General features: G+C 36.9%; 2 protein-coding genes across 3 annotated transcripts in view; both read right to left on the bottom strand.

Moving 5' to 3' along the window:
- RPL9 (ribosomal protein L9) overlaps window positions 1-12,094 on the bottom strand; it is a 457,174-nt gene that overhangs the window by 341,880 nt on the left and 103,200 nt on the right. The gene's annotated exons all lie outside the window — the stretch shown is intronic.
- RFC1 (replication factor C subunit 1) overlaps window positions 1-12,094 on the bottom strand; it is an 87,218-nt gene that overhangs the window by 35,869 nt on the left and 39,255 nt on the right. For both annotated transcript variants that reach the window (XM_049631904.1, XM_049631905.1), the window contains exons 5-7: window positions 5,698-5,930; window positions 4,546-4,623; window positions 293-370 (exon numbers count right to left, since the gene is read on the bottom strand). In XM_049631904.1, coding sequence (XP_049487861.1) covers window positions 293-370; window positions 4,546-4,623; window positions 5,698-5,930 — 389 coding nt within the window. The remainder of the gene's footprint in view (window positions 1-292; window positions 371-4,545; window positions 4,624-5,697; window positions 5,931-12,094) is intronic.

The raw sequence follows: 12,094 nt of genomic DNA on the forward strand, positions 1-12,094 counted from the left end.
AACAAGTACATAAGAATCCATCTGTGAGAGAGACTGTAAGTAAAAGTTTTAATTCATTATTTTGTGAAGAACGGTTCTGGTTGGCTTTGGCTCAATCAACCTTCCTTGAGCAAGAATATGTTTCTCAATGAGCTTCCTCAAAATATTCTTATAAATTAAAATAATTTAGCTTATTTCTAGAAGTTACTCATGGTTGGTTGTATGTCCAGAGCCTCGAATACACAGGTATGAAAGGGACCACTGATCTGCAGTGTATATTCAGAGTGCAAACAAAAGCTGGCTCACACACCACCTTTTTGGTCTTTGGTTCTTCATCCAACATGGCTAACGTTCTGGCAAACTCTTCATCTTCGTGCAGCTGTCGCTCCAGCTGTAAAAAGTGTCAACACAATGAGTTGCTTTTTTCTTTCTGTAAATGAAAGTTTTTAAATGTTTCATACATGATACTTCAAAGTGGAAAAAACACTTTCCAGAAATTACAATATTTTTCCACTTAATATTCAGTATCACAGATTTGTTTCGTTAAGCCAAATTAGATTTCAGAATACTTATTTCTAGTTTTGCAGGTAAAATAGACAAATTGAGCATATTTTTAAAGTCTCACAAAGTTGAAAGTCTATGGTTTTTTTAAATACAACACTTACAGATCTCTTATTCCATTTTTTTTTTAAGTTTATTTATTTTGAGAGTGAGAGAGTGAGAGAGCGAGAGAGTGAGAGAGAGAGAGAGAGAGAGAGAGAGAGTGTGTAAAAGCGGAATAGGGCCAGAGAGAGAGGGAGAGAGACAGAATCCCAAGCAGCTCCGCAATGACAGCATGGAGCCCAACACGGGGCTGGAACTCATGAACTGTTCGATCATGACCTGAACCGAAAGAGTCAGACGCTTAATCAAATGAGCCACCCAGACACCCGCAAGTCTCTTATTTTTATTTACTCTGAATTCTACTAACAGCTCTGAAAACAATCTCATCCATACAGAAAAACAATAGACTGGAGGGCACAAACAAAAAAGTGAATCTAAAAAATAAAGAAAATTATGTATTTTCTTTGTATACAATACTATTATATACAAGTGTAACTATCACTTATAATCATCAAACTTCAATTTTCAATTACTAATTCAGATGTATCTCTTCTGACTTTTGAAAATTTATTTCATCATCCTAAGCTAAAGTAATAGACAGCATGTAGAATAAAGATACTCTACTTGCCTTGTTGTTATTTCCAGTATTTTCATTTGCAGAAAAATGGAACTCTTCCAGAAAAGAATGTGTAGCAGTGGAATACATTTCTCATTTATAATTTTTTATTTTTATTTATTTTTGTTTTTTGAGAGACAGTGTGAGTAGAGGAGGGGCAGAGGGGAGGGGGAAAGAGAATTCCAAGCAGGCTCCACACCCAGCATGGAGCCCGATCCCATGACCACGAGACCATGACCTAAGCCAAAATCAAGAGTTGGACACTTAACTGACTTGAGCCATCCAGGTGCCCCTATATTTCTCATTTATAAACTAACTGGTTTTACGTCCCAGTTTAACAATAAAATAGTTTAATGTAATATCAAACAAAAGCCTCCTTGTATCATTCAAAGGATGGAACCTCCAAATCTACTCAATCCAAAAGAAAAGGCTTTGAAATTGGCAGAAGCCTGATGAGAACACAGTAACCAAGCCTTTTGTTTATAAAATGAACTAATTCAAGCTACACAGAACTGTAAGCAAGCCAGACAGATGCACATCAATACGTTCTGTTACCAAATATTTACTTACTATAACTGAACTAAACATTTAATTGCTAAAAACAATATGAAAAATCTTCATCATAGAAAAGTACTTCAAATTCTAAACCTCCAGTTGCAGGCATTTCTGGTTGAACTCTACCATTTTCCCCAAATTTCACACTCTATAGTATGCTTCTAGTAAAGAGGATTTGAGAGGCCAGAACAGAAGAAATGAAAATACTCCCATTAGAAATTCATCAGCGGGGGGGGGGGGGGGCAACTGGGTGACTCAGTCATTTAAGCATCTGACTCTCGATTTCAGCTAAGGGCATGATCCTGCAGTGGTGAGACAGAACCCCACGTGGAGCCCCATGTCAGGCTCCGTGCTAGGAGTGGAGCCTGCTTAAGATTTTCTCTCCTCCCCCTCCCCAGCTCACGCACAGACAAGTAAATTACCCAAGTAAGGTTCTAAAAGAATGTGACAGCAATGGGAAACCAGGGGCACTGTGATACAAAGTACCAAAGCCAGTTTGGAAAGGATGGGGTAGGCCTCCAGTATTTGAGACAAGAAGCCATATACCTAAAAATTACTTCACAGTTTTAATGAAACCATTTGTGCTACCTTCAGTCATCGGGATTATCTGCTTACAGTCTATGTAATTCAATGTAATCAAGTAAGATGGAAAAGATTTTGAAAACACAAACTCTGTGTAACTGCCAAATTAATAAAATGTGATCAGATATATTTCAGAAAACTGAAATACTGTTCTCTCACAACAATATTTAACAAGAGCTTTTTCTATGCCAAGCACTAAAATGAACACTGATGTCACAAAAGTGGAATGAAACTAAACAGCCCTGGTGTATGGGCTTAGAGCCTACAATAAGAAGGCACATAAATAACAATTATAATAAATGTTATTAGTAGCTACAATGGGGTGCAACACAGTATATAGGAGGGGTTTCTAATGTAGTTAAGAGAGTATAATAAAATGACACTTAAGCTAATAAACAGGAAGGGGGTTCAGGCATTAGGTATCAAGGTCTGGAGCCTTTGAGAGAGATGAACACTCTTCTTTGAAATATTTTCTTTGTTTAGCTTCCAGAAAATAACAAGCTTTCTTGATTTTCCTACTTCACTTTCTTAAATCCCCTTTGTTTAGATCATCCTCCTTCTCTTCCTGACCTCTAAATTTTAACAGTACCCTAGAGTTCAAACCTGAGACTTCTTTTCTGTTTACATTCTCTACCCATGATCTTATCTGGTTACACTGGTTTCAAACACCATTCAAATGCTAATGATCCAAGTATACATCTTCAGTTTAGACCTTTCCCCTGATCTCCAGATTCTTCTATCCAAACGCCTACTCTGCATTTCCATGTGGAAGCCTATTAGGCATCTCAAATTTAACACGTCCAAAACAAAATTCTTTATTTCTCTGTACCAGTGTTCATCTTAATAAATATCACCATTCATCCAGTTACTCAAGCCAAAAAACAAGGGAATCCTCTTTGCATCTTCTCTTTCCCCCACACCTTACACGCAATCTGTCAGCAACAACTGAAAGGTTGCACCTTCAAAGCACATAAAGATTTCATGACCACTTCTCACTACCCCTGGTACAAGCCAACTTCTCTCACCTACTCAACCATAAGAGTCTCCAAACTAATCTTTTGTTCTTGCTCCACCATGGTTTATTAGCCTCCCAGCAGCCAAAATAATTTTCTTTTAAGATCCATCAAATCATGTCACTTCTGTATTCAACACTCCAATGGCTTCTAATCTCACAGAGACTAAAATCCAAAATCCTTACCATTTCTTTTGGTAGGTTCCAAAGACTTGTCATGACTTACAGGATTTCCAAATGCATCAAACTCAAATGTTTCCACCTCAAGAAAACTACTTGCTTTTCTCTGTTTAGAAATCTTCCCCCAGGTAGTCAGTCCCATGCCTCACCATTATCACTTCATTTTGTTCCCCAATGTCACTTCCTCAGAGGGGCCTTCCTAACCCCTCTATTTAAATAGAACACTCATAATCCCACTGATCACCCCAAAACTATCTATCCTTTTACTTTTCTTCACAGCAGTTATAATGATAGGACATTTTTTTTTTTAACTGCAGTATCCTTAACACTTAGAACTGTGCCATGCACTCAGTACGAGCTCAATAAATACTTGTTGAATGAATATAAAAAGTTTACAGCTCACAAGAGCCCTCTGAACTGGAACAGATTTAGGGGTCATCAGCATATACATAGTACTTTTAGCCACAAGAGTGGATGAAATTGCCCATAGTGAAAAGGAAAAAGATATGACCAAATTAAATTATTTTAACTATACTAAAGGAGGCTTCCACTCAAAGAAATCTAATAATAAATCTTTAAATAATTATCCCCTACTCTCATCATTTATCTTTTACACAAATTTAGAATTTTAGGGGTGCTTGGGTGGCTCAGTTGGTTAAGCATCTGACTCTTGGTTTCCGCTCAGGTCATGATCTTGCAGTTTGTGAGTTGGAGCCCCCCCATCAGGCTCTGGGCTGACAGTGTGGGACCTGCTTGGGATACTCTCTCTCCCTCTCTCTGCCCTTCCCCTATTCACTCTCTCTGTCTCTCTCTCAAAAATAAAAATACACTTTTTAAAATATTTTTAAAATAAATTTATATTTTTATATATTAGATTTTAACTTATTTTACACATAACTCTTACAATGAGAGTCAATTCAAAATTAAACTAGAACAATCCTGATCATTTGGCCTGAGTACACTAAACAGCAAGGCACAACATCAAGTTGTTAATGATACCTAAACAAAATGTCAATACCTCTGCATCCTCATCAAGTTGCAATTGCTTGGCGATGGCTTCATCATTTAATCTGGAATCATCCACATTTTGTGAAGGCTATATTTCAAAGATAATCAAGCAAGATCAGATAAACCTTAAGTTAAAAATAAAGTACTTTTTCTCGACTGTAGCTAATTAAATACACCAATGAGCAATAAATTTATCAGTTATAAAATAGTCTCAATGCACACCAGCCAGAAGATGTTCATAGCTACTCCCTGACCACATGCAATTTCCTAATGAGCAAATATCCTACAAACAGATGGTTCTCACTTAATTCTACTGTAATGTTCAAAAGAAGTAACCCCCAAAACCTGCAGACTAACATCTTGGCTTCAGAAATAGTCCAGAACATTGGCAAACCAGTATGTGTGACTGGTTACATTTGTCCTACAGAGGCACTAATGCAATCAACAAACACACATCATTTGGCAGGCTTTAACTCAGGAGACTATCTTCACTGTAATTTATGTGTATTTGTTTCCTAAATGTTCAGAAGAAAATGATTCCAACATCAGCCAAAGTAGAAAGATCAAAAGTATAACATAGGTAAGCTCTGTTTATAAGTTATATACTTACGACCTCACTTGGGAACAAACTTAACTGTCCAATTTTGTCTGGCTGAAAGTCAAAGGCAAAGTGAGTTTGCATTCTCTCTCTCTCTTTTTTTAATGTTTATTTATTTACTCTTGAGAGAGAGAGAGAGAGAGAGAGAGACTAAGCAGGGAAGGGGCACAGAGAGAGAGACAGAGAGAGAGAATCCCAATGCAGGGCTCGATTTCACGAAGCATGAGATTATGACCTGAGCCAAGATCCAGAGTTGGAAGCTTAACCAATTGAGCCACCCAAATGCCCCAAGTTTGCATTCTGAGTATTTAAATTCTAAGCATTTCAATGTATTCCTATGATTTAAATGATCTTTTCCCACTTTCATATACAAAAAAATAAATGTGTAATATGCTAACTTCCTTATCCTCTAAAATGATGGCAGTATGTTTTATCCATAATCACAGGAAAATTATTTTCATTAAGAAAATATGCTGATCAACTTACAACATCCAAATTTCTTTTATTAGTAACAATAAATGGGTACAAATCCTGAATATTCTTGCTTGAATGCAGAACACTCACCTCTTTTCTTTTGCTTGCTACCATCTTCTTATCTGATCGTTGGACACTTCCGGTTCCAAAATAATCAAGCACTGATGTGGGGGTAAGTTTTATTGGTGATAAAGGCTTATTCTTGGTCTTAGTGTTTTCTTCATTCTTTTTCTTATTCGATGCTCCAAGATAACTATTTGTAGATCTTCCATTCTCTTTTGATTTAGAGGCTGCCTTCTTACACACAAAGTCATCTTCTTCATCTTAAATGGAATATAACCAAACATTACTTAATAAAACATTGATTCTAATTATATAAAGCAACCACTTCCACCAGCTTTATAAAAACTACTCTAGAGCTATGGAAGGCTAATGATTTGTTTCTTCCTATCTCCTAAATTCAACAGTCATCCTTACATTTACCACTGCCAAATATGTATTAAACCATTTCCACCAGTTACCACCCCAGAGGACACAAATAGATTTATTTACTCATGTTTTCAACAAATATTTACAGAGTATCCATTATGTGCTGGCACTGAGGACACCTACAGTGAATAAAATATTCACTGTATTTATACAGTGAATTAAAAAGACAAAATCCCTGCCTTCATGGAGCTTGGAGTCTAGAAGAGGAAACAGATATACAAGTAAACATATGCTGTCAAATTATAATTGCTATAAAGAAAAAGTAAAACAGGATGAAACAATTCAAGAGCAATGAGGCGGGTGCTCTTTCAGATATGGTCATCAGGGAAAGCCTCTTTGATAGGCAACATTCAAACAGAGTCTGGAAATGAAGATACCTCAGGCAATGAAAACTCAAGAGCAAAAGGCTTAAAGTGAGTGAGCTTGAAGGTCACTATGACTGCAGCATAATGAAGGGGATACATCACTAGAGTTTCAGTGAGAGAGGGAGGGGTCAAATCATGTGGGATCATGGAAAGAATGTTAACTTCTATTTCAGAATGAGAATCCACTGGAGAATTTTCAGCAGAGTAGTGAGTGATCCAACTTAAGTCTTATCCTTTGGAGAACACACCATCAAGCGGAAAAAACAAATGCAGGAAGACCATTTTGGAAGCTACGGTTGTTCCAGAAGAAATGGTGATGCCTTGAACTAGTGTTATTTGCAGAGGTAATAAGAAGTCGTCAGAGTCTAGCTCTATACTGAAGGTGGACTGTCTAGCAATATCTAGCCATTCATATAAGACTTTAAATATTTTTGGTTATGTTTTATCTTTCTTTTAAAAAGTTCTCATTAAACATCTAGTTTAAAAGTCTTTCTAAGCTTTCTAATCTTTCTAAAATGCTTAGATACAACAATGTACCTCAGAAAGGCCTAAAAGACGTGGGGTTTTTTTTTTGGTTCAGTGATTCACAAGATAAAAAGCTCTTTTCATTGGCCATTACCAATAACAAAAGAAATCCAATAGAAAAATCTAAAAGGCAATTATGAAGACCAGGTCACTGTGTGGGTGGGAGAGTTCACTTTATAAGTCTGATGTGCAAGGCCACATATGAGTGAGTCACTTCCTCTCAAGTACTCCCTCATTCAACCAAGAGCATTTGCCATGCACTGTGCTATTCCTACGTGGTTGCCACCTCAAAGAGGAACGTACCCACAATATGTAAAAAAAATCAAAAAGGATTAAAGGCTTACTTTCTAATTATTGTTTAAAGTTTATTATTTATTTTGAGAGAGAAACAGAGAGCACACGCATGCCCACAAACAGAGGAAGGGCAGAGACAGAGAGGGACAGAGAGAATCCCAAAGAGGCTCTGCACTGTTGGCACAGAGCCCAACATGGGGCTCAATCTTAGGAACCATGAGACCATGACCTGGGCCATGATCATGAGCTGAGCTGAGATCAAGAGTCAGATAGTTAACCAACTGAGCCATCCGGGTGCCCTACTTTCTAATTATTATATTTATACTAAAATGAAACTACAGAGGTGCCTGGGTGGCTCAGTCAGTTAAGCGTCCAACTTTGGATCAGATCACAGTTCCAGCCTGGCATCGGGCTTTGTGCTGACAGCTCACAGCCGCCCACCGCAGATTCTGTTGTCTGTCTGTCCCTCCCCCACTCACACTCTGTCCCTCTCTCAAAATATAGACATTTAAAAAAAAAAAAAAAAGTAACCCACCACTTAAAGCAAATTCTCTACAAATGAATTGTTCACTACAAATTTCCAAAGAATTTACATTTCACACTACCCTCCAAGGGCCTATATAATCATGAATAAATTTATAAAATGGCTCCATACTCCTCGCCACCAACAACTGGACCAGGAGTGGGCACTTGATCAAGATGGGGGCCAATCTTACCCTTGATCAGTTTGCTAAACTGACATATTTACACTAAAGTGTTAAGGTTCATTCCTGCATTCAGAGAGAGACAATAGCTTAACAAATTGCATTTTGCTTACAATAACCTACGTTTTTCACGATAAGCAGGTTTTAACCTGCAAGCAAAAGATTTTAATTAAAGCATACTTGTTTTATTTATCCTCAACTGTAGTCAATCTACCTTCAAGCTTAAAATTTTCATTTGTAAACCTTTCTAAGCACATCCAAGGCTTTATATACTTATATTTCAGTTTAACCATTGTTAACAAGAGTCAGCCAGCTGACCAGGTTCAGTCACTCACATATCTGTTCTCCCCACCTGACAATCGGACCTTGTCTGCCACTGCCAGATGTGGGAAAAGGTGTCTGATTCAGATGGTTTTGCAAAGGAGAGGTGTCATTATCACCATTCCACTAAAGTACAACAGCCACGATAATCACCCATAATAGTCCTGATAACCACTAAGAATGTAATTTGAAACTCTTTTCTTTTTCTCTAAGATAACAACGTAATGAATTGTTATATTACAGAAACCCAAATAATATTTTATAATTTAGGGGTGCCTGGATGGCTCAGTTGGTTAAGTGTCCAACTTCGGCTCAGGTGATGATCTCACGGTTCATGAGTTCAAGCCCCGCATTGGGCTCTGTGCTGACAGCTCAGAGCCTGGAGCCTGCTTCAGATCCTGTGTCTCCCTCTCTCTGTCTGCCTCTCCCTGGCTCAAGTTCTGTCTCTCTCTCTGTCTCAAAAATAAACATTAAAAATAATAATAATAATATTTTACAATTTATAGCTGGTTTATTTTAACCCCCTAGACTCAGTTAAGCTGTAGCATAACCATACCAGTGGCATTCAACAAACTATTCTACTTAGCAGTCAAAAAATATTATGCAAATTATGCAAAGTGCCCTTAAAAGAAGATTCAAAACAAGACCAACACTGCTGATACCCTGGCTTTAATTTAATAAAAATAACCACAACACTGGAACCTACAAAGTGTAGACAACCAATACATCTCCCTTAGAGAGTAAGTGCAGAATTAAAAACATATTGTTTTTATAATATGTATATATAAGTGTATATAAGACTTCTAACCTCATCTGAGAGCTTATTAAATTTTATAATTTTCACTTGGTGAAATTTTCACTTTAAGTTCAACAGCTGTATTTCTGGGCACGAGGGATTACCTTAATGAAGAAAGAACAAAATTACACTGCCTCTGCAAAATGATAGTCCTCTACTAGATTCCCCTTTCCCCACTTTAAAAATGCCAAAAGCAGTAACATTCCATTTCCACTACACCCAGCCATGCTAATAAGCAGCATAACAGAAAATCCCAGAATTAAATGGACCATGTCAATCACTGTTCTTCTGTTACAGTTCTTCCCTAATTACTCAAGAACTTCCTCACTATCTAAAATGTTGTATTTGTCTTTAAGAACTCACTTCAGACAAGATCAATCACTGCTATTTGGTATAGCCCCAGAAAGGGAAACAATGGTATTGTAGATACTTGCAATCCCTAGTTTAACCCTTTCTCCAGCAATCTCATAAATATTTACAGCTAACAGGTTAACTTGAAATTTAGTGAGATCAAAAATTTCTAAGATTATCACATTAAAAAGACTGTTAGCAAAGGGTGTAAGGAAATGGGACTTTCACATACATAACAAGCAATGGTAGTAAGTTGTTTAAAATCTATAGAAGACGGTTTTGCAATATGTACCAAATCCTTACATATGTATACCCATTAATTGGACCCAGTAATTCCACTTCTATGAATTTAGCCTTCAATAAAACAAATGTCTTCAAGCTATAGATCCAGAATGTACTATACCCAAACACAGACATAATTTTTTAAATATTTTCATAATTTCTGAATAAAAATGTAATTACACATGGATGTTTTAAAAAATATATGGAGGGCTCCTGAGTAGTTTAGTCGGTTGAGCATCTGACTCTTGATTTCAGCTCAGGTCACAATCCCAAGATTGTGGGATAGAGCTCTGTGTTGGGCTCTGAGACTGCTTAAGTCTCTCCCTCTCTCTGTCTGTCTCTCTGTCTCTGTCTCTCTCTCTCCCCCCCTCTCGCCCCCTCCTTCACTATCTCTCTAAACTAAAAAAAAAAAAATTTTAAAGCTAGAAGTGTTCTGAATAAAATTTCAAGTATTTTATATCATACTAGCTAAAACTGCATACAAGGCCCCTTTTTCTGTACTAACCACAAAATAAATAGCTCTCCAATCTCCTTGGAAAGTAGGAGAAATTCTAGTGAAATACAGTCACGAAAAGAGAAAAAAGACTGGCTTGCCTGATTTGACACTTACTTAGTACTCCATGATTTATGCACTTCCCAATAATATTCCTTACAGTTATGGGAAAAGCTAACACCAAAAAAAAAAATAAACTCATGATCCTAAGCATAGGGGTATTTCCTATAAACACAGAGGATCATCAAGGAGAATACAGAAAAAAAATATGGTGTTCTATAAACTAATAGGCATATCTGAAAGCATTCTGTCATCTTACCTTGATAAAGGCAGAAAACCTGCAGAAAGCAGCAGTGCTATGTCTTTGTACTAGGACTTCTGAACTAGTTGTCTTGAAACTCCTATAGCCTTTAGTATTTCAAAGGCTACACCAATACATTATTGAAAATGAAGGCAAAAGAGGCCAAAGATGAAAACAATGCCATCAGATGCTTGCAGAAGACAGTCATTTTAACAGGTGTTGCTGTGACCATCCTCATATAAAATAAATATTTTACAATCCTACACAGTGTGCAGAAATGAAACATTCCAAATAAAGTTATCATTGTTTCTCTTTTTTAACATTTGTTCTGATTTTTTAATAAGCCTAAATTTGTTCTTGCATTGTCAGAAGCCAAAGGCAAACTGTGTTCTCTTCTCCCCAGGAACGTATAATACGATAATGATAAACAGATCTAAGTCCAATTTCTTAGACCTAGTTGAAAATCATGGGCAATTGAACACTCAGAATCTCCCTCCAGGATATCTGTCTCCTTATAAAAACACCATTTATTTTTATTTATATACAACACAACCTCAAAAGTAGTAACAATCACCAAGTAAACTAGCATTATCCAACATACAGCAGAGGAATTGCCTGGGAGAGAAGATTGCTTTGCCACTCTGAGTTGGATACATTCATTTGTTTAGAAAGGGTAACAAATCAGAGAAAGAAAATAATGTGCAGGTCTACACAGAAACCTATTTATAAGCCAAGAAGGAAAAATATCTAATTATGGAGTTCATCCTGCCGAGACCTGGGGATTCTGATTTTCCTTCCTTCAGTCTGGAATACACAGAAACCAAATTAATGGAGATCATGCTAGACAGATCTGGTTATAGAGATTAAAAATTTTTTGGTAACAACTAGCCAAAAACTGAAAAAGGAATCTGAGTTTTTAGAGCCTTTTTCTACCAAGTTCTTTTTCAATACTTTCCTTGAGTCAAAAACCCAAACTGTCATTTTGGTTTTGGAAGTAGAGAAAAGTTCAGAAGCATGCCAAGTCTTCAATATTTGTTAATTAAATGGATGGAAGAAAAACTAAACACACCATCTTTGCACCATTTATGTGGTGAATCAGACATTCTGTACTTCAGTATAATTAAATAAAACCTCTGTAACTGCTCATCTTTAATCAAGAAATTAAGAGAACACATGATTTGATTCATTACCAACAAATCCTCTTAGACTCAGACTTTGTTATATTTTTTAAATAAACCCATTTTATCATTTGTGAGGTGTAGTGAGGTGAGTAATGACAAACAAGAAAAAATGTACTGGCTTGTACTGTGATGTCATCCACCACACAGTGCCGAGTCCCTACCAGAGCAGCAAAAACCGTCCATGGAAAGTCACAGCTGGTTTCAGTTACTAAGAAAACAGAACACAGGAGAAGAAAGTGGAAAATTTTACCACTTACTCTCCTTCTATCGCCACTGGATCTCACAAAAAAAGAAAACTGGGTGGAAGGAGGCTTGGACAGTAGGACACAGGTACAACACCCACAACTTCTTACAATTTTCAGGTATGAAACATGCAATACAAGGA

This window comes from Panthera uncia, chromosome B1, assembly GCF_023721935.1.
Source record: "Panthera uncia isolate 11264 chromosome B1, Puncia_PCG_1.0, whole genome shotgun sequence".
Classification (NCBI taxonomy): domain Eukaryota; kingdom Metazoa; phylum Chordata; class Mammalia; order Carnivora; family Felidae; genus Panthera; species Panthera uncia.